This window comes from Platalea leucorodia (assembly GCF_965183815.1).
Source record: "Platalea leucorodia genome assembly, chromosome: 19".
Classification (NCBI taxonomy): Eukaryota; Metazoa; Chordata; class Aves; order Pelecaniformes; family Threskiornithidae; genus Platalea; species Platalea leucorodia.
The window spans coordinates 6,835,420-6,858,511 of record NC_138841.1 but is presented as its reverse complement, the minus strand read 5'-3'; the positions used below and the strand labels follow the sequence as shown (position 1 = coordinate 6,858,511).

At 51.0% G+C, this 23,092-nt stretch overlaps 1 protein-coding gene across 4 annotated transcripts in view; it reads right to left on the bottom strand.

Annotated features, from left to right (window-relative positions):
- The window catches only part of PPP1R12B (protein phosphatase 1 regulatory subunit 12B), a gene marked incomplete at its 5' end in the record, with an annotated part of 128,700 nt that overhangs the window by 4,918 nt on the left and 100,690 nt on the right, over nucleotides 1-23,092 (bottom strand). For all 4 annotated transcript variants that reach the window (XM_082330073.1, XM_082330074.1, XM_082330075.1 and 1 more), the window contains 5 exons: nucleotides 8,087-8,137; nucleotides 10,481-10,534; nucleotides 10,785-10,889; nucleotides 11,998-12,145; nucleotides 12,661-12,677. In XM_082330073.1, the coding sequence (XP_082186199.1) occupies nucleotides 8,087-8,137; nucleotides 10,481-10,534; nucleotides 10,785-10,889; nucleotides 11,998-12,145; nucleotides 12,661-12,677 (375 nt within the window). The remainder of the gene's footprint in view (nucleotides 1-8,086; nucleotides 8,138-10,480; nucleotides 10,535-10,784; nucleotides 10,890-11,997; nucleotides 12,146-12,660; nucleotides 12,678-23,092) is intronic.

Below are 23,092 nucleotides of genomic sequence, written 5' to 3'. Positions count from 1 at the left end.
AGCGCTCAGGAGCCCAGAGAAAGGGGCAGAGCGCTTGCTGTCTCACTCCGCACTCCTCTGTTTCCTCCTGAGCTTCACCAAACGCCCCCAACACAGCACGGTGCCTTCCAGTCCAGTGCACCGCGACACTCCAACTGGGGTCTGCGGGTGGACAGTCCCTGTCCTCTACGTCACTGCTTGCGGTGGCCTTGCAGTCTTGAATGTGTCCATCACTGCAATACGGTCGTGATACGGAGTTCTGCCACTTGCTTTGGCAGGGAGAATCTGTCACAGGTTCCCAGAAGCAACATCAGACAGCAACCATCCCGGCCCTCCAGCTCACTGGAAGCTCTGATGGTGGCTATGCCTTACACATGTGCTTCAACACAACTTCGGCGATTTATTTGAAAAGGAAGGAGCATAAGCGCATGTAAAGCAAGTGCTTCTTGAAAAGTTTCCCAGCTGTAACCCCACTCCATCAGTTTCCAGTGGAGCTTTCTGAAAACTAAAAATCAGCCTTAAAAAATTTCATTCCTCCCCGGCCAAGGGCATTCCTCCCTTTGAAGCAAAGCAGCCTCAAGTTGGATAAAATAAACGGCACGTGAAGCAGGCTGGTAATGCAGGGGCCTGAAAAACCAAGCTTTATAAATGTCTCATGGGAAATGGCACGGAGCGGCGCGGCACAGCCCGCAGGGGACGGCGAAGCTGACCGCGACGCAGCGTCGGCATAAAGTGAGTTTTGGGCTAGAGGCTGGTGCGAGCAGCGGTGCTGTGTGCTACCTGTGACACTGGAGAAGGTGGCACTTCAGAAATTACGTGGATTTTGCAAAATGAGGTTCTTTGAAAAGCACCACTGCTGCAAGAGCGTGGTTAACTCTGTCAGAGTTTAAAACAGTGACATTACTGCATAGCTGTGATGTCTACAGGCACCGCTGAGACGAGGTTTACAGGTACCAGCAACATGCTAAAAGAGTTGAAAAAAAGCCAGCAGGGCTTGCAGACACGCGGCTCTTCTCCAGTTCGGGCACCAGCAGCGAACTGCAAACCTATAAGCAAGCCGGGAAGGATCAGTCCGCCCGCGTGGCAGCCAGCCTGCACGAGAGACAAGGCACGTCGGAGCAGACGGGGTTAGCAGGGGGAAAGCCATAATGCGAATATTTCCTAGGAGGAGAAGAGAGATGGGTGACTTACGGCTTGTGAAACGTTATTTCCCTGAGTCTGGCAATAGTTTTGCTCAATTTTCCCTCCCAGATCTCAAAGCACGTTGGGAAGGAGAATGACTTAAACTCACCGCTTGGGAGAAGGAATGAGTCAGTGACAGGTTCGAGAATACTTTTGCAGATTTAAACCAGAAAAAACGGTGAGATCGTTTAACTTGACCATTTGCACAACTGGGGCCACCTAACCCAAAACACCCCTCTCTCCGCCCCTGCGATACACGCGTGGTCTTGAACTGAGACTCCTGGAAAGGGGAAGCCACAATTCCCCTGCTTGGTTTGTTTCTACGGTTAATCATCCTTGATATAATTTGTGTGCTAAGAATAGATTTTTTTATACCTTAGTGCCACTTCCAGCCCACGAGAGCATACTGCTTCTTCCTCTTTTTTAAAAAAACAGTGGTCTGACGGGGCCTGAATATCCCTACTAACCTGCAAAAGACAGGCAGGGCCCTGAGAAAGAAGCATTTACAGCTTTATTTTAGCCAATGAAGGAGCAAAAAAGGACGTAATTTAACTGCGTGTTGTGCGAGGGCAAAGCTTACAGAAGGCTTGTCCTTGGATTTCAAACACTAATTGCTCTGCACTGAATTTAAAACACAAGATGAAAAAAAGTGCATCTGGGCGGCCTCCGATCGCGTCCCCTGCCTGGCAGCCAGGCCGCCGCAGGCAGCGGGGACGCTGCAGCCCGGGACCTCAGGCTCAAAAACCGAACTCAAGACTCTCCTTGAAATGAGGGAAGGAGCTTGTTCTCTTTGCTCAAGTGACCGAGACAACCTGCTGAGGACTGCCCAGTTGTAGGCTTTCTACAAAGCACTTTCCTGTCTAAAACGTGCATTTTTCGTAACATCCCTAGAAATTTATTAGATTGTTCATTCTGACTTTGGATAATCTTATTTTCTGGGTGCCAGCTTCTCACTGAACTAAGTCCAATTAAAAAAGGATTGTATTATGAGCCGACGCATAGCATAAACCCCCTGTTTCGAGGTAAGGTAATGGGGAAGGTAATGGCTAACCCACTGGCACCGAGAAGCCCCTCCAAAGCCATTTGCCAGCGTTAAGCCTCAGGGAAGCAGCTGATCCGTCACTCCTCAGTAGCCATCTCAGTGCCATCCACCCAGCTCCACGCCTTCACGTCAAGGCAGGGAGCCCGTCCTCCTGTTTCTCTCCCGGATGATGGGAGGCATGGACCCCCTCCACGGGGACAAGGCAACCCCCCGCTGCGGGCGGTTAGTAAGACGGCGAGGTCAGCATCATCTGCAAGCAGAGCCAAAGTCAGCAGGACCCAACAGCATCTCCAGCGAAACCCTGCCTTCAGCCGGGCAGCAACACCATGCTTTTGGCTTTCGGAGGATCCTTTGCCACATGCTGTGTTTGAGCCACACGCTTCATCAGACACCCTCCAGAGCAAGGAGGCGAGGGGGACGAGCCCGGCCAAGGGAGGGGAGACCTGCCTGGAAGAGTGGAAGAGGGAGGCGAGATGAGCCGGCGGGAAAGCAGCTACAGCTCCTCTGATTCGGAGGGCTTGGCAGGCAGAGAAAGTCTGGCTACGACCCGGGTCAGAGCCCTGTTTTCAGCCAGCAGTTGCTCATTCATCTGCCTCAGAGTGTGAATCTGTTTGAGCTGGTGGAGATTCTGCAGAGAGTGAGAGGAGTGGACAGAAAAATACAGAGAAAACACACCACGAAGACAAAAGGGCACAGAAACGTGAATTTAGTCCACAAGCAGTAAAAGAAAAAAAAAAGAGAATAAAAGAAAAATTAGTAGCAGTGAGTGCTGGATGGGCAGCAGCTCAGATGCATATGGGGAAAGCCTTAGAACGCACTGAGGATGTTTTGGGAACCATCCCTTTCTCCAGGGGCCCCCAAAGCCTTTAAAAAGGTCAAATAAAGGCATTTCCCACCACAAAGCAGGACAGTCTCTTGCAGGTTACCCAGTTTCCCCAGACGGTGAGCTCCAGCAGCACACAGCCCCTGGACTTGGGAACTACTGTGAGAACTATCCCCATTGACTTACCACCTACGCAGGCTTTGAAAACACTGCTGGCCACTGAGAATTTCTTTAGAACTCCTTTTCTTCGTGTATCCCTAAAAGCTAAAGCAGTCTTGTGTAGCAAAGAGTGAACAGAGCTTGATGGGAGATTTTAAAGGTACAGACTGAAGCACCTGAAAGTGTCACTGTCCTACAGCAGCCCGCCGAGACACGTACCGCGTCGGCTCGCGTCCCTCGTCCCTGCGGCACCTGAATGATGGCTCTTGGGTCTGCTCAGGCTTCAGTCCTGCCAAAAGGTCTGGGGCATGTGGGGGTTTTTCATCCCTGCCCAGATTCTCCCTGCCCAGATTCAACTCTTCTCTGTTACAGGGCTCAATTTCTCTCTGATCTCCACAGGTGACAAGTCAGAACCTTAAACCGCTCATTTTAACTAGAGGAGTTTGAATGACAGCATCTCACACAGGAGGCACGTGAAAACATGGCATTCTTGGTTACGAAAGAAACAAGTGGGCAAAGGACGGTGTAGAAATCGAGCCCCAAAGCTGGGGCTAGCACAGGTACAGCGGCAACAGGGAGATACAGAACATAAAAGCAATGAGGAAGGCAAAATGGGAAAATGGTAAAAGCCATGCAGACATCACCATTTCTACAAGGACGACATTTTTCCTGGTGATGGTAAAGCGAAACCACGTGCTGGACATTTACATGAAGTACAAACACGCTGAGGGCTGCAGAGCTGCTTTCTGAGCAGCATCCCGTCCCTCCGGCCTCCTGACAGCTCGTGGGGCAGCGGGGCCACGTGAGAAACTCCCCTCCACGGTGGAGGGAGCACAGACCCCGGGCAGGGGGACGGCGGAGGGGAAGCATCAGTGAGAAGGGTTGTTTTAAGTTCAAGTGAAAAAATCCCAGCCCAGAACCAAAGCAGCTTCTGTCTTGCCTGCAAACCAACATGCTCTTCCCTGTGTCCTCCTACTCGTGAGCTTGCCACGGCAGGGAGGAGACGGCGGGAAGGGTCTACTGGGAAGGGGATTCCTTTCTGCCATTTAATTAGCAGAAAGCGCTCAAAGGGAGGTCACTGTCTGTCCTTAACCAGAAGCAGCACGGGCAAATCTACGGTGATACGAAGAACTTGCATGGACTTCCACCCAACTTGCATGACCTGGAGCTGGCTCCAGTTGGTAAGGAACCTGCTGCATCCCAGGACATTTTGTCCAAGGGCTCATTCTTGTGTAAAAGCGAAGTATTTCGTGTAGCCCCATCCATCAGCTCGATTCTACCTACCGAAAAGCACTCCCTCCGCTCCCCGTTAAGGAATCGAGATACCTCATCCAAAAGCCTTGCAAAACCAATGGAAGCAAGGCAGGACTTGCAAGCAAGGTTGGACTACGCCAGCGCGACTCTGACACTGGATAAACCAACAGGTCCTGAGGCAGAGCTACAGCCAACAAACTGCCGGAGAGCTTCGGGGACATCTCGGCAGCCAGATCCCCACTCCCCAGACCTCAGCCATCTATCCATCACTTAACCCACCCGAGCTGTGCCGACTCCCGCTGCGTTCGGCAAGGACACAGACGGACATCACCCATCTGTCCTGTGATAAAGCACACCCGGGAGCCGCCGGAGGATGGTTCATACGGGAAAAGCCGTTTCTTTTGGTGGTATCGTGGATTATAAACGTCCTCTGTTTTATCACAGGGAACTCAGCTGAGCATCGGGCTGGCAGAAAACATCAAACCTATGTAAAACAGGGTGCCGCGCTACGCAGGATAGAAAGGGTGGTGATCGTTTCAGAGACCACTTTTGTTTTTCCATACCAATACAGCATGAAACCTCAGCATGGCAAGATCAGACAGGGCTCAGCCTCAGCACACTGCCACAGATGATAAAAAGGCTCACTTATGTAAAAGTGTGTGTGTGCTGCAGGTAGGACAGCCTTCTATTTACCCAAGAAACCTAGCAGAGGCCGGGAAGCTGGGACTGAAGCCAAGGGCGAAGACCAGGATCTGGATGATACCGCTGTGATTGCTTATCACTGCTTGATACTTGGCTTACCGAAAGCAGGTTTCTCAGTTCAGCTCTACCTGCCTTCAATTAAAGGATTTTGTGCCTGCAACACTAGGGGAAATAAAAATGCCCAAAGCATGCACAATGTACAAAGCCAGGAGGTGCAGTGCTGCTATGGAATAAAGAAGCTTCTGTGACCTTCAAGAAAAATTGCTGTGTTAAGTTGGGACCTCAGGCACTTGGCATTGAATTCAATTCAGTGCAAATGCTAATTTTCTTTCTCCTTCCTCAGCCAAGTTGCTGTATCTCCGGTCAGATTCTGCAGTCACTTAGGAAAACGCTGCACGGCTCTGTCACCTTCGCAAGCGCAGGTCTGCAGGAGCAGCTCCGGCACCAAAGGCTTCTTTGGGATCACCGAGTTTGTCCTGCTCCTCTCCACTTCTTGATTGCTTCATTAGCAGTGGTGAAACTCAGGAAAGGAACAAAGCTCGTTACCTCAAGCATAGCCTGAAGTACAAAGCGTTTCTGCCACAGAAACCCAGGACCATCCCGTGACCACTGCTGTGCCTCCTCTTCCTCAGGAGTCAGCTGCCAGAAGAGGAAAAGCCCTGGCCAGGACATCTGATGCACAGAGCTGGACACAGACACCCCGGGATTAAAAACCTGGATGTGAGCCATGCTGGACTGGTTCAATTCAAAGAGCAGCGGGAAGAATCCCAAACCCCACAGCATTACCTGAGAGCTAATAACCTGGCCTGTTTGGATGTTGCCCCTTGCTGCTCTCCATGTTAAAGGAAACTGGTGGATTTGCTTAAGTCGCTTATTCCTTCTGGTTCTGCTCGGCAGCCACTCAGCTAGCGCAAGAAGCAGGAATGGAAGTCTAACCAGAATTAATAGATTTGTTTTCCTGGCTCAGCTTCCACACTAGGGATTAACACAGACGCTCTGTGGAGGTTATCTCATTCTAGGTAAACACAGCTGGGCTGACTCTCCCGCTTTAAGGCAGGGTGTAAGTGGACACGAACGCGCTTTCCTTAGGGACTTGTCCAGTTCCACTTTCTTATCTTCAGAGATTTCCTACTCCTTTTATTGAGTGGCTGTCAAGAAAGACATGTCACAGCGCACACAGGTACGTTTTTGCAAAAACTAGTGAAAAAGTAGAACCTCAGAAGAGATATTTTCAACTTTCAGGTCTATTCATTCTCCTAACAAAAGGCCACTTTGGTTGTTCAGTGCAGCAAGAACGCAGCAAGAGCAAAGAGCGAGCACCACTCTCGAGGCCCTGAGAGCTCCTTTTCAGCGAGACCACAGGCTCCGTTAGCAGCGACCAGCAGCTTCGGGGCAATATAAGAACATGTCAAACTCCCAGCAGTGCTCCTCCTTTTGCACCAGCTTGGCTTCCATCGGTCCGCAGCTCCAGACCACCCCAACCAGAGGCGCTTTGGATGCATCCCGCAGTTCCTACAGACACCTTCTGTCATTAATTGTTTTCCGAACCAATATAAATGTTCAAAAGCGACAGGCCACTAGAGGACACCAATTTGTCTTTTTACTCCATGGACTGAGCTGGTTTGCAGAGTGATCTGCATAGCTGAAGAAACAACACAAACCGCTGCTGTCTGCATTTTCTCTTGAAGGCCATATTTCTGTAATGACAGGAAGGTCTTTCTGGAGTTTCAGGCTGCTACCTGTTCAGTGAACAAAGAATTTGGAATTTAGGCATATTGAGTCCTTTCTCCTTCCCCTTCTGGCTAGCACATCCACACTTATTTTCTCCTCCGTGAAAGAACAAGAGATCCTTTACAGTAAGACACCACCAAATCGTTCTGCTACTTATTGCAGTAGAAGATGCAGCACAAGCCAATGGGTCCTCTCAAAGTCGTATGCTCGGTAAATATATGAAGCTTCAAATAGAAACATAGAGTTGGAACCTCCTCCGGGGTGGCAGGAAATCTTTTCCATCAGTGCACCGCGCTGGGAGAGCTCACAGCTCTCAGACGGGGTCCTTCCTTCTTAAAGCAGCTTGGTCCCACCTGGGTCATGCTCAAAGGGAATGAAAGCGCAGGGCACAGAGCAAAGGGGGGCATTCTGTGAATACGAGCATTAAAATATAGTGTAAAATGATGGAACGCTGCAAAATCAGTGTGAAGTTTTAGGTGTACTTAGGTGGTAAAACACACTGCTTCCCGCTCTGCGGTGCTCCCCGCTAGCCCCGTGCTCGCAGGGCATCCAAGCCACGGCAGGAGGGGAACCATCCTTCGAAGCAATGCCCCGAGAGAGAGAACGCGAAGGAGCAGTCGGTGGCGGCTGTCTCGTGACAGTAAGCCATGCTGCACGTTTCACCAGGAAGCAAATTCCTCTTTGCTGAAATCTATTCCAGGCTGACTTACTGACCCAGCCTTCCAGTAACATGCTTTAGGAAGGGAGCACAGAAATACAATCGCTCTGTGTTTTTTTCCTGGCTAGCGTGCGTGATCTCAAAAGCCAGCTTTGTCTTCTTACCCCTCTGGAGAGAACCACAACGGCTTAGCTTGGGCTGCAGACTATTCAGAGCACAGAGGATCAGCACACTGAAACTCATCGATGCCACAAAAGGTTAGTTTTGGAAAGCATTAAAGGAGAACAGCTTTCACAGTTCTCAGATCAAACAGCACAACAAATTAAACATATGGTGCAATCAGATGAATGATAATAGGACAGTTTTATTAGTATGTCATGTTTGGAGAACGTGGCCATTAAAGTAAGTTCTGACTGCATACAGGAACACGCTCAGAGGTAACACGAGTCCCTTCCCACGTACACCTTTAATATCCTACTCCTGGGTTACAATCCCAAAAGATATTAACACAAAGCATAAAAAATGGAATAGGCAGAGCGAATAGATTATTTCCTACCTTCATCTCCTCTTCCATTTCAGAGAGTTTCCGCTCCAGGGCTCGCTTCTCCTGTTTACAAGGATTCATAACAAAGATGGTCACAAGGATTTAAAAGAAAAACTTACAGCACATTTTCTTTTAAAGAAAAATAAGTCTTGTATTTCTGTAGGAGCGTTCACGGGAAAGCATTTCAGAGTAACGCACAGGTTACAACCAGGAGCTGATCAGATGGGACAGGCAGCTGGTAAACCAGCAGGCGATACGCGCAGGACCCGCTTCGGCAGATGTCTTGATCCTGAGCTCTCTTTACAGCCCTTCAGTGAAACTATCCCCAAAGTGATCCCAGTTTTCAGGACTTTCTGATATAATGGGATTTTGAGCTCTGCAGGCGAAGCCATGGATTTAACTGCACCCACTAAAGGAGGCAATGAGAAAGCTCACCGAGCCCGTCAAATAAGAAACAGCAAACAGGGAAAGGCGCCTGGAAATCCTGCTTCTCCCAGATTAATTTAGGGCCTCAAAGCTGTAAAGCTGACTGCTTTCAGCATATTTTGGAAACTGCCAATTACACAGGTAGGCTTTGCCATGGGAGTACTGGTGGTGGCCTCAGTGGACAGCTAGAGCCCTTGCCTAGAGGGAGAGACCCGGACCCCATCAATGACTTCTTCAACGTGAGGGGGCTCAAACCGCCCCAGGAAAGGGCACCGAGCGGGGGGAAATGGCAAACGTGGGTCAGAACAGGCTTTACACTCTCTGCCCCGCTTGTTTGCGCTCTGCAAAGAAACATGAGGCCAGGAGAGCGAGGGAAACACAGCTTTTGAGCGTGGCCGTGGGTGATGGGTTCTGGGTCGCTTTCTGTCCACAGCACACTTCATCCAGGGATTCGTCAGTGCAAAATGCATAAGCCATCCTGGAAGCAGTTAATGACATCTTCACTGAGAACGGTCGGGCACGCTTTTTCTCTCTAACTCGCAGAAACCCGTATTTGTGGCTGTCGTGATCCTAATTCAACAAAAGCGATGCAGGACATTGCCCCAGCTTGGAAGCATCGCATGGGTGGGAGATGGGACGCGTGGTGTGAGCTCCCTCCGGTTGGGGACGTCCGCTCAGGGCAAGTGCTCTGACCACCACGCTCTTTTTTTTTTCCAAAAGAAAAGCTCCACCCATGTCACGACTTCCCCCAGCAGCTATGTTCAGATGACTGGCTGCGTGTTTGATAACCCCGCTCAGCCTGCTTTAAGCACGCCATCAGGCCCACGCAGATCAATGCTTTGAGAACCTCAGTCTCGGGGTTCAGGCCGGTGCAGAGATGCTCGGCTGAGCTTACACGGCAGTGCCACGGCCCGAGCATCAGCTCAGCTTCAGCAACCTTGGTAACTTCAGCAGTCAAAGCCCGGCACCTGCGCCGGTAGGTATCACACCCCCCTGCCGCGGGCTGATGGGCTCTGCCTAACTGTCCAAAGCGGGGATCCTGAACGTCACCTCCTCCGGGTTATATCTGGCAAATCCCGGGAAATGTTTACACATAAATAATTAAGGTCTTTCATGGTAGAAATTGAATTTAAACACAGGGTTCGACCATCCAGCAAAGCTCCTAAAAATTCAGGAGATGAAACACTTCAGGAGGAAACTCCACTTCAGGCGACCCTCCAACATGTGACTGGTCGTTACTGAGAAACTGGAGCCAGGCTCCAGCTTTAATTAACCACTGATGGCCATCAGCTGAAGCAGGGGAGGTTCTGACTAGATATAAGGGGAAAAAAAACCAAAATCACTATAAGGATAGTTAAGAACTGGAAGAAGGGGCTGCAGCTGTGGAAACTCAACACTCAGGTCTTTGGGAAATGATGGGACAAAGCCCTGACTAACCTGGTTGACTGCTGGGACGCATTACAGATCTTGGGTCCCTTCCAACCTGAGCGAAGCCACGGTCGCTTAAGGCAGAGATTTAGCCAGACACTGTCCGTTCGGCCTAGCTTACTGCAATGAATCTGACTGCTCAATTAAGAGGAAAGAGCATTCAAACATTCAGATTTCCAGCCTAATCATAAGACAGACACCCAGCTAGTGTCTTGCTTTGTTCCCCCTCCATCCCAAAACAGTCTTTATTTATAAGGATCAAGAATGTTTTAAAGCATAATGGCCCAACAGTCTCTTAGCGCAATACAATACAATTTGTTGGTCTGCAGCTTCCTATAAGAAAAGAAAGAAATCAGAACTAAGCTGATTTGCAAAGAGAGCAGGAAAGTCTCAGACACCGAAAAGGTCAGAACACAATTATCACTGTGCACTGCTCCACAAGGCAAAAATATAACTTATCTTTTAATTAACACTTTCCTTCAAGAAATTACTATGCCCTGCAGAGCAACACGAGGCAAAGATTCCGACTCAGAAGAAAGCAGAGACACATACCCTTTTCTCCATCTCCAGCATGCTGGACCGGTCAGAAGTTTTCTCCTGTTTCTGCTATGTAAATGAAAAATAGAAAGCTATTAAAACTGAGGGGCATTCACAGGATGCTACACAAAGGCCTAGATAGCCTACAGATGCACTTGCCCGGAGAAGCAGCAGTCTTTACAGAATCACTCACACTTATTTCTGTGAAAAATAACAGTCTCCTCTGTAGCCCCTTCCTTCCCAAGAGCTAAATCCTTTCCCACGCTGGAACATGCACTGGCTTGTCACGGGCCGGTCTAGGAGCCGGTTTTTACCTTACCTGGGTTGCTTTTTCCAACTTTGATTTGATGTCAGCCAACTCAAGCTGGGCTTCTTGCAGTTTTGACTTCAGCTTTTGATTTTCAGACAGGGCGGTTTCATATAACTGAAATAGGAAACAGAAGATTTCAATTAACCAGGCTGCTCTCCGGCAGACCCAGTTCTGCCGCGCTGCTCCGAGCAGCCGCACGTCCTCAGCACCGAGCAGGGGCAGCTGCGGGGTCTGCGTCGCTCCCCCGCGTCAGGATATTAGACGCAGGGCACACAGGCCTAGTTTGGATGCTTTCCTTGTGTTTTCATAATTCATATGAAATAAGAAAACAGCTGTTTAATGTTGTAGGGTGTTTAAACACAGCCAAGAGGCAAAGAAAAGGGATGTTTTTAGTTTAGGTAAACAACCATGCATAATAAAGTACTAAGTTGTGTAGGCTGGATGTTATCTGAGCCTACAATTCGGCTGTGCTCCCCAACACAACACACCCTAGTTGCTTTTGTGTGCTTTTAATTTGAAGAGGAGGAGAAAGAAGGACAATTTTAGGCCACTCCAAAATGGAGTTTTTCCCTTCGCCTCCTTCAGACAAGCAGAATTTCCATCCCTCTACGAGGACAAACTGGGCATACTGCCCGCCTCTTCTGGCCAGACATGTTCATGAAGAAGAGCGGGGTGCTGGGGTGCTGCTTACCATGCAAGGCTTTTCGGCATCGCAGTCATTTCAGAATTAAGGTCATCTTAATCTGTTTACTTTTCATATGGTCTTTGCATTGCTGGTAGACGGGCATGGCAGGCCGTATCACTGCCTTTCAAGGATTACGTTGAAAGTTTCAGAGATTATAGAAAAAATAATTCTGGAATGTTATAGCGGCAGAAGTAATTGTGTGGGGATACGCGTGCTCGAGCCATGCTGGCATGCTCAACACTGTCTTTTCTTGGTCCTTTCAAATCCCTCCCAGCATTTCTCCAGCCGGACTCCTCAATCCCCCTCCCCCAGAGAGCTGACTTTGCACGGTGTCCTTTCACCCCTTGCCCTTTTTCGACCCTCCGAAGGGCTGATGCATTTGAAAAAGGCTGGTGTGACTTCCAAAAGCAATGGAAACAGAGAAAATGAAAATCAACTTTTTCTCTTTCTTTCCAAAGACTCTCAGCGCAGGTTTCTGCAGCAACAGGCAGCTCCTAAGGTGCATGCAGTGACAATGATACGTTTAAAGAATCCTACTTTTTTATAGTCCCTGTTGCTCTCCTCTTCTGCTCTGCTGCTGAGGGCGGCTAACCGGTTCTCCCTCCGGGTGTAGGCACTGGAGCGGCTGGAGGCACGATCGCTGTAGGAGGAGTCACTGGTGGTAGGGTTCGTAGCTGCTTCCAACCTACAACGCGATGAAGATCTAGCACCGTGGAGCTGCTGCTGCTTTGGGACAGCCGGCGCAGCCCGACCGGCTGGGACTGGAGGCCGCGGCAGCCCCAGCTGAGCACGGGCGCTGGGACGGCTGCGAGCACCCTCCACCCCGCAGCAGGGCACCGCTGCCGCAGGCGGGCAGCCACCACCCTTCCAAAAACTGGAAAAAATCCCGTGGGTATCAGCCCAAACCCCAAATGGGCAGTAATTTCCCACAGACCTCTCACCTTGATGGTGGAAATGGGCTCCATTTCTAACAGGGCACAGAGGGTTTTTTCTCTGTAGAGTAGCTGTTAAATGATTTGGGGAGCAAAGGATGAAAGCAAACTGGCCCAACGGTTGAGCTAAGGTAAGAACCAAATGGCCAGTACCTGCTTCAGCTTATGCTGTTGATTTGAAGCACAGGGAATCTCCAAAGCCATACAAAAGCATGCTGTCAATACATATTAAATAGAAAAAACTCCAAAAAATAAAATTCTTTCTTACCTGGAAAGTCTTTCATGCTGGAGGGGAAAAAAAAAAGACAAAGAGAATTAATAACGAGGAGAATTAAAAGTTCAATTCAAGAACTGCGGAGCTACCACGCAGCAGCAATTTCCCACCCCGACACCAGCACGTAGCTCACAACCAGCTCAACAGCATTGCTTCCCATGCCCGGACTGGGAATCGCTGATCCCTGCCTGAATCTTTTCAACTGCTTCAGCTTCTCTGAAGCATTTCAGATTTCATTTCTTTTGCTAACCTAAAACCTACTGAACCTTGCTCTTCAAATCCTAGTTTCCAGAATTGAAATCCATTCCTTTGAACCAAAACTAATCTATTGTTTCCCTTTTTAAATCAAATTATTCTTCTTGACTTTGATCACTGTCCTATGCATGACGGGGATGAGAGGGATTAATGGACCATGATAGGCAGAGCTTGCTGCGTATTTGTGTTGGACTCCAGGAATCACAAATGGTACTTTTTGTCCATGGGCAAGTACCTCCCCCATGAAGAAAAGCTTCACCGTGGCAAGATGACACACCGCAGAAGCGGCACGAGGAAGGGAGAGGAGCCTTCCACCACCCAAAAGGGTGGATATGTTGGTTGAACCGTGTCCTAGGTTCTTCTTTCCCCGTCAACAACCACATCACCCCTGTGCCGTCCTCAGCGCTGCCTTCGCTGCAGCCCGCGATTGCAGAAAGCAAATGGGAATGGCACGGGTGTGCTGCAGGACACGCCGCGCTGACCTGCCGCCTCCGTCTCCGCAAGGTTTCTCTGGGTCTGGCGGACAGTTACTCAAACTCAAGGTGCCGTCAAACTCTTTTTCAGTCCCTTGAACTGGAAATGGAGCCCGATATTCCCCTGCTAGCTTGATTAGCAGCGTCATTTCTCTGAGTGAGCACAAACCACCCGCAGGCGCTACCAGTTATTTCCCTAGATCCTTTTTAATAAGTGCAAGAGTCAACACAAGAAGGACGTTACAGAGAAGATGAGGGGTCAGGCTTTTAGTGCCCAGACATGCTTGTGCTGGAGGCTGCGCTGCCTAGCTACACCACTAAATCTAGTGCCAAACGCCTTGCTGGGTGGCAGATTTGCTGCCTGTCTGGCACCCCGGTGTTTGAAGACTTCAGACCTCCTGCTCCTGCCTGGCACCCAGACGATGCCTCGGATTACTGGGCCGGTATCTGGGAGCGCACACACCACGGACAGCTGAATTAACTCGCCCCATTACAGGGAGGAGGGTAGACAAGCGACCCTGCAACCTCTCCGCTCAAAGCCAGAGGACGACAGGGGCAAGGCCCCGAGCAGCACGGGCTGTGCCGAGCCTGCCTGCACCCTGCCCTCTGCTCGCCAGGACGCAGGGACCCGGCTACGTATTACGTATAACTACTTATTAAGTTTTTAGTTCAGCCTGCGCTAATGTAGCCCTCATCTTGAATCCTGATTCAAGACAGAAGCCTCCCCAAGGCATCCGCAATCCCCGCTCGCTCTGCAACACAGATCGCCGATTTGATCAGCGAACAACAGACAAACTGAAGAACCCCGGCACGTTTGAAGCCTTGCGGATGGACAACACATTCAGCCAAAGCCGCTAAATGCAAAGCCCAAAAGGACGAGCAAGTCCTGCTATTAGAATCATAGAATCATAGCATCGTTAAGGTTGGAAAAGACCCTTAAGATCATTAAGATCATCATTAATTAAGATTAATTAGCACGTTCTCCCTAGAGCTGCGCCCGCAGGGCCACCCTCGGCCGGGCTCCCGGGGCAGCTCTGGGTGCCAGCCCCATGCTGTAGAGATGGTCACCAAAGCTCCAGGAGCCTGTCCTGGTGCTGGCATGGGTCCTGAGCCACGGCAGCGGGTCCAGCCCCGTATTATTTTATTTTCTCTAACCCCCTCTCCATGCACCAAAAGCTTTCTTTGCATCATACAGGTGAGAAACCACCCAAGGGAGACGGCAGCCGGCTTTCCACCGTAGCTAAGCCCCGCTGCGCTTCCACAAGTGATGTTGGATGCTGCCTGGGAAGCTTCGCGTGGGGCCACGCGCCCGGCAGCTGCCTGCCGTTGTCACAGGGACGTCTGCCTGCTTGTCCGAACGGCCGGCGCTTGGGCCGCTCTCCGTAGGGAGCTCAAAGCCAGTAAGTCGGGAAGCAGTTTCCGTACAGCTGGCCTCTGGCGATCTTTCTAAATCATTAGAAAGATTTCCCGTTTTCAGCCACAAACACGTTGGCTGATGTCTCCACGGTCTTCTGTTAGCCGAGTTTCCGACATTTGCCTCTTAAAAGCCTCAGCTGCCTGACTGCTCCCTTTTAATTTGGGCCCAGCGACCCAGCCTCCCCTACTGCGCGGGAGAGGGGAATTAGGGAGCGATTAACAAGCCTCTCGGTGAAAGTTATTTGTGCACTTTATGCTAATCCCCTTTAGTGACGACTTTTCTCATGATGACAAACGGCTAGGGGAGTAATCCACTGAATATCAAGCTTGCATTTATCTCCACAAACGCACCTGCTAATGTATTTGAACAGCGCTGAGAGGGCCCACACGTGGCTGGGCAAGGCAACGTGGAACCAAGCAATGAAGCCTGAGCAGGTCCCCAAGCCAGCCTGCGAGCTTGCAGCAGGAGGGAAAAACCATTTTTGTCTTTTTTCTCCTCCAAAGAAACCAATAATTTCCACAGAGAGAGCAGGGGTGTGCTTCTGCGAAGGAAGGGTGGGATAAGAAAGGAATTCGTTTAAACATAGCTGCTGGGAATGGTAATGGGGGAAAAAACCCAAGTTTATTGTATTTAAAACCTTCCTGTGATGGACACTGAGATGACTGTTTCAGGCTGCGATTGCCTCTGTGTCTCCGAAGAGAGACAGATGCTCGATGAGCCAGGGGGACCCGCGAGCATCCCTCCCGCCGCTGCTGCCGGCACCAGAGCAGAGCAATCCGGCAGCGGCCCGCTGCCACCCCCAGCACGCGGCAGCTCCCCCATTTCTCCAGCCAAAACCTGGATATTTCTTAGCGCTCAGTGATTTCTACTCCTGCGACTTTGTCTCCCTTTGGGCTCATTTAAAGCACATCCCTGCGCCACGAAACGACTCCAGCGTCTTGCAGAAACAGCACGGAGCTACAGGAAATCCCTGCGTTCGCAGCCGTTGGGAGAGCCGGCGTCTTGCCCTCACCCTTCAATTTTCGGGTGCCTCTCTCAGTGTTGTTTCAGTTAAAAGTGGTTATTTTTGAGACAAAGATGGTTAAGTTTGAGAGGAACTGGATAAAGGCTGAGGTCTGGAAAGCAGAGCTGGAGCGAGATGTTACAGCGGCTGTTGGAAGTGACCCTGCCACCATGAAAGCTGCAGAACGGTTTTCATCAGCGGATCAGTCTTCTACTTGCTGCTACCTTCAGAGAAGGAGAGGAGATTTATTTATTTTGTTTTAAATCACTTTCTGGCTCAATATTTTCCTGCATTTTTCACAAAGGCCAGCGTTCGCGCGGATATTTCAAGGAGCAGCTTATTCAGGTGTCTGGTTTTTTTAAATAATGGGGAAAAAAATCCTGAAAAAAAAAAAGTTCCACTTTGCACCTTCAAAAAAAGGCTCCAGCTAAAAGAGGTGACACCGAAAGCAGCAGTTCTTAGCCCAAAGAGAGGCTCTGATGCCCGAGTTAAACAAGACGACGACTAACGCCTCGCGCTCCTGGGAGGCGGCCGTGCCGTGCCGGGGGCGTGTGAGAGGGGAAGCGTGTGCCCTACGTGCAAACACTGGACCGGGCGCTGAACTGAGACATCCCTGCTATTTGCTCAAAGACAGACAAACATTTTCAGAGGCCACTGGGACATCACATTGGACACGTATTTGCAGTAGAAAATTGCATCTTTCCGGCTCGGTTCTGCCCTGCTTTTGGCCATAGCCCCCTTGGAAGCCCTTGCCACGAGCTTCCAGCTGCACCTGCACCGCAGCTCAGCAACCGCCTCTCCTCCGCTCACCGCCCCTTCTTTTAAACATTTTTTAAATATTCATTTAAACTTCTGCAGCATTAGCTGGCTCATTGAACTGTGTACCTAAGTAGTGAAGAAGGTTGTATCTGCTCGGAGATGCCGTCCCAGAGCTGGAAACTCCGAGGTCAGAGTCAGAAGGTGAAGGACAAAACTCTCCCTCCTTCCCTTCTGGAAAGAGAAGCTGGGGATAACCAGAGGGAGACGAGAGCCAAGGCACCAAACGTGCACTTATTGACTAAGCTGGTGCAAGAAAGGGCTTTCCCTTCTGGATTTTTTCTTGACTGAATACCATGCAATTTGTTAAGGTTAAAAAGCAGATGCTGAGAAGCTGCTCTATCAACTCCACGTATGCACTGGGTTTTTTTTTCTTCCCCTGGCAAATGTGGAACAGCACTGTCAGTTTTGCCCAGACTCCTTCATTTCCCTTGCGATCCAAAGTTTGACTAGAAACATTAACAGCCAGGGAAGCACCGGGTTGTGAAATTATCCTTCCTGCAATCTAAACAGGGTCACGTCGCTGCGGGGTTTGGGGCGGGGGGAGGAGGACCCCAGGGAAAAGCGAGGCACTGGAGGCGGCTGTCCTGATTCAGAAACCAGCACGGCAGCCAGCGCTGAGCCCGGACCCCGGCACTCCTGCTACAGAGCACCGAGACACCCCAGGGGATGACTTTTAAAGGAAAACTTAAAAGCCCAGAGCGCTTTCAGGCGTGCTTGCGACCTTTTGGTAATCCTCAGCTCTTGGACCTCTCACCTGAGAGAGCACATCGTCTTCCCTCCCGTCCGTCTCACGGTGGGCAGCGCATTCAGGCAGCGCTGGGGGTGGTGGAGGGCAGCAAAGGGGTCCGGTGCGTTTTGCCAGCCCTCCCGGACAGGGTCAGAGACGATTCAACCCAGGTGGGCTGGCAAAACACAGGACGTCTGAGATGGGACCTGAGCAAAAGCGCAAAGAGCGTCGTACTGGACTGATCCTCCCCGGGCACGCTGCTTTCTTCTGAGCCCCCCAGTTCCCGCTGTGCTGATGGTGGCCGATCCCAAGGCAAAGGCTCAGCTAGGCACTGGCCGCGGCTTCACTCGCCCGGACCGCCGGGATGCTGCACGGCGTCAGGAATGTCATACGGTTTTCATTTTAGAAATGTGCTCGGACTATGGAGGGCAGGAGCCTTCCCTTAAAACTCAGAAACTTTTATAGCTGTTAGGAGTTCAGTAAAGTATAATTAAAACCAAATTCCTCGCGGGAGGTTTAGATAAAACGCAGCCCTGAAATGCAGTGCCAAAAGGGGGATCGGCCACTGCTCTTGCCAAGTCAGAAATTGGCCTAATTGCTTCCAATTGCGTTCTTCTGCGGCTGGGATCTGACCCAGCAAAGGCAGAAAAAGTCTATTTACATTGTTTCAAAATAAAAAAAGAAGAAAAAAATAGATGCTTTGGGAACATTCTATGCTTCTTTATCTCCAACTTCAGGAAAACGTGCACTATTTTAAGATAGTTCTCAAGGAATTTATTTTGGCGTGTTTTGTCTCAGAGATCCTGATCAACGCTTACGATTAAATAACCACCATTTAACAAGATCCTGGAGCGGAGCACAGCTCCGGCCCCGCTGTCCTCCCTTTTCTTAATCAAGAGGGGAAGTTTTAGGAACCTCTCGAATTTTATTCTTGTGTTGGCAAATATCCTCCTGGTGACTCCTGTTTGTTTTAGAAATTAAACGTAAAATAAAGCCAGCTGCTTTTGGGGCCAGTTCTTTCCCTCTGATATGCAAAAGCCACCACGTTCCTGCAGTTACGCAGCTCCGCTGCTCCTACACCTCCGTAGGTTTCCGCTCCTGGCTGCGCTGACGCAGGGTGGAGGTGACAACCTCCCCGGGGTGTCGTGCTGCTGCGGGCAGAAGTCTTCCCGGGGCCGGCACAGCAAGAGCCGAGCTGGGAGGAGGAAAAGCGATGAGGAAGGAGGAAAAGCGATGAGGAAGGAGGAAAAGCGATGAGGAAGGCTGCCTGGTACACCCCGGCCCCAGCGGGTCCAGCTCCGATCGGCATTCCCCTCCAGCCACGCTTGTCTTTCAAGTCAGGTATGGTTGGGGTCACGTTTGATTTTCCAGCGGGTGCAGAATCATTAGAAGGTCTGGTTGAACTCTGCTTTTGATACAGTTTTTCGAGGTCATTGCCTCCCTCGGAAAGCTGCTCTGCTGACCTGAGAGCTGTGGTCTGCTACAGCGTCCCGCTAGCTACAGCTGGCGTGATGAACAGCGCTGCCTTCCAACTCAAGTTTGCATTTGTGCAAATGCAAGGATTACAAAATCCCATTGATATGATTAATAATCCAGCGTAGCCAAACCACCTCCATATAACCTCCAACTCCCAAAAGCCTGATGCAAAATATGTTTTCACAAACTATAAATCAATAAACTTTGCTTAATAAAAACTGCTGTTACTGAAGCATAATATTAAAAGGTTCTCCAAGATGGAATAGTGGCTTTGGCAGCTGGCTGCAACAGATCACATCATTTTCGGTACGGCTAGCACGGCTTTAATCAGAAACAAATACATACGGCGGTAATGGACTGATGACCGCATCTCCTGCCATCCCAAACACATCCGAACGTTCGGCAGTCGTACGCTGGTCTGTGCGATTGCCGGCCTCTGCCTCAATTCCCCGTGCCTCTCGCGGCCCGTTGGCTTTGCAGCAGCTGCAGTTTATTACCGCTGGCTCTTGGGGATAAAACTCGCCATGTACAACGTCAAGCTGGATCGTATTTTAATTTAGTAAAGGCCACAATTCAGAAAGCCGGGTTTGTTGCTCTTATTTTTTTTCCTTCTTTTATAAGGGATCAAATTTTATTGGTGAAAAATTTAATTTTGCAAAGCGACATGATCTTAGACAAAACTCTCCAGACATGAGGAAATAAAAGCCACACAGCCAAGTGACACGAGAAGATATCTGCTCCTAAATTTCTTCAATATGAGAATGCCACAGGTCTGCAGGCAATGCCATAGAATCATAGAATTGTTAAGGTTGGAAAAGACCCTTAAGATCATCCAGTCCAACCGTTAACCCAGCGCTGCCAAGGCCACCACTAAACCATGTCCTTAAGCACCACGTCTGCCCGTCTTTTAAATCCCTCCAGGGATGGGGACTCAACCACCGCCCTGGGCAGCCTGGGCCAATGCTTGACCACCCTCTCGGTGAGGAAGTTTTCCCTAATACCCAACCCAAACCTGCCCTGGCGCAGCTTGAGGCCGTTCCCTCTCGTCCCATCGCTTGTTCCTGGGGAGCAGAGACCGACCCCCCCGGCTCCAGCCTCCTTTCAGGCCGTTGCAGAGAGCGAGGAGGGCTCCCCTCAGCCTCCTCTTCTCCAGGCTGAGCCCCCCCAGCTCCCCCAGCCGCTCCTCCCCAGCCTTGTGCTCCAGCCCCTGCCCCAGCCTCGCTGCCCTGCTCTGGCCACGCTCCAGCCCCTCCATGGCCGCCTTGGGGTGCGGGGCCCAGCGCTGAGCACAGCATTCGAGGGGCGGCCTCACCAGTGCCCAGCACAGGGGGACCATCCCTGCCCTGCTCCTGCTGGCCACACCGTTCCTGACACAAGCCAGGGTGCCACTGGCCCTCTTGGCCACCTGGGCACCCTGCTGGCTCATGTCCAGCGGCTGTCGACCAGCACCCCCAGGCCCTTTCCCGCCGGGCAGCTCCCAGCCGCTCCTCCCCACGCCTGCAGCGGTGCCTGGGGTTGCTGTGCCCCCAGGGCAGGACCCGGCCCTGAGCCTTGTTGCCCCTCACCCCGGGGCCTGGGCCCATCGCCCCGGCCTGGCCAGGGCCCTCTGCAGAGCCTCCTGCCCCCCAGCAGATCGACGCTCCCGCCCGACTGGGTGTCACCTGCAAACTGACGGAGGGTGCCCTCGGTCCCCTCGTCCAGATCATCGATAACGATATTGAACAGGACCGGCCCCAGCACTGAGCCCTGGGGAACACCACTCGTGACCGGCTGCCAACTGGGTTTGACTCCATTCACCACCACCCCCGGGCTCGGCCATCCAGCCAGTTGTTTACCCAGCAGAGAGTGCGCTTATCCAAGCCGTGAGCAGCCAGCTTCTCCAGGAGAATGCTGTGGGAGACAGTGTCAAAGGCCTTACTGAAGTCCAAGTAGACAACATCCACAGCCTTCCCCTCGTCCACTAAGCGGGTCACCTTGTCATAGAAGGAGACCAGGTTCGTGAAGCAGGACCTCCCTTTCATAAACCCATGCTGGCTGAGCCTGATCCCCCAGTTGTCCCGCACGTGCCGCATAATGGCACTCAGGATGACCTGCTCCATGACCTTCCCCGGCACCGAGGTCAGGCTGACAGGCCTGTAGTTCCTCGGATCCTCTTTCCGACCCTTCTTGTAGAGGGTCATCACATTTGCTAACTTCCAGTCAGCTGGGACCTCCCCAGTTGACCAGGGCTGCTGATAAATGATGGAGAGTGGCTTGGCCAGCTCCTCTGCCAGCTCCCTCAGTATCCTCGGGTGGATCCCGTCTGGCCCCATGGACTTGTGCGCATCCAGGTGGAGGAGCAGGTCGGTGACTGCCACCTCTTCGACAACTGGGGCTTCAGTTTGCATCCTATCTCTGTCTCCCAGCTCAGCGGCCTGAAAACCCCGAGGATGACCAGTCTGACTATTAAAGACTAAGGCAAAGAAGGCATTAAGTACCTCAGCCTTCTCCTCATCCTTCATGGCAATGTCATCTTCCTTGCCCCTGCAAACGCTCGACCGGGACATTTCCAGGTGTTAGCATCAGGTATTTAAACACCTATCTGGCCAGCAGCCAGGATTCAAGCTGCCTAAAGCCAACTTTTCGGCGTGAAGCATGCTCCAAAATCTGGCGAGCACCTCCTCCAGCCTGCAGCCACATGGCATCTCCGTGGCAGCCGCTGCGGCCACAGGCAGCGCTTGCATGGAAAAGGGGTTAGGGCCGGTTTAGGTTTGCTGACCCGGCTGTATCACGCGAAGCATCTTGTGCTGTTAGAATTAAGACAGTTTATATTGTTCTCCCCCCTCGTTTGCTTCAGACTAAAATAGCTCCAGACCAGCTGCCAGTCAGTGATCTGAACCTGGAGCTACTCTCATCTATTGGCGTACCCTGTGCTCCAAAGATCTTACTTCTACTGCACTGCAACAGTAACCTCAGCAATTCGAGGTCATTAAAAAGAATTACGATTTATTGTAAAAAAAAGAAAACAGGGGGAAAAAAAAAAAAGAAGAGTCAAAAAATCCCCAAACCAGCAACAACCTAACAATTCCCCAAGGTCCATGTGTTTTTGTTTGACCACCAGTTGCAGCTCCAGTGCATGAGGCCCCACCGGTGGAAGGCTGCAAGGACAAGACGCATCTGTCAGGAACGGTGCAGGTACAGCTGCTGGTGCCCTGGGGAAATGGATGGACCGAGCTCTCTGTCTCTTCTAGCCCTGTTTTCTATGGGTTTGTATTCATTTTATGAAAAACAAAACTATAATGGGCTCCTGCAATGGAAGTAAACATTGGTTTCCAGTTCAGCACTTTGAAGTGGTTTGCTGCCTACAGAGTTTCCACCCGCTCTCCCCATCACTTCCCGTGGCCGCTCGTTCCCATCCCACAGCACCTCCCCGTCCCAGTTGTGCCAACGTGCTCGGTTTTGTGGCTGTACCATGAGCTGACCCAAATTAAAGATACGCTCTTTCTCCTTTTCCCTTCACCCCTTTTACAGTCCTGACTGATTCCTTGGTCTGCTGCAACCTCAAGTTGTCGTCTGACCTTCTGGCCTCCTTGCCCTGGGACAGGCAACGATTTCAAAAGCTGAGCCATCACAAGCGATCGCTCTCTGGCCGCGTAACCAGCTTCTTCAAAGGCACCCACCGCTGACCAGGCGGTAGAGGGTCAAAATGTGAGTTTGAAATGAGGCTGTAGCGTTACACCGCGTGCTTCCTTCCGAATCGTCTGTGACCATTCAGATCCTTTAACAGTTAACAGACTCCCTGCTATGGCTTTGGCTTGGATCAATTCGCTCCGGCCCTCGGAAGGGAGGAGAGCTGAAGAAGAAAGTTTAGCTGCAGGGACACAAGCCGCTTACCCCACGGGTCACAGCACGTGCCCTGAACCATTTTATTTATACATCCAGATGCGGCCAGAGACAGGAGCATCACCTGGCCACCAAGTCACCGCAGGGGACATCTAACAGGTGATGCCCTAAGAATGGCTAGAAGTTCCCGATACGCTTCCAGATACGGATATTTACAGAGGAAAACTCAAAAAAACCCCAGAGAACAAACAGAACCCAGATGGATTTCATACTGATACCCATCTACAGAACACGACGCTTGAGAAATAACCAGTGATAAACAAATCAGGGTGCTGAAGAACACAGACTGAGGGTAATTGCCTTAAAATTCAAGTTCCAGTATCCCACATTCCCTGCTGGCTAACGGGAGAGGAGGTAATAATTTCCGCAAATAC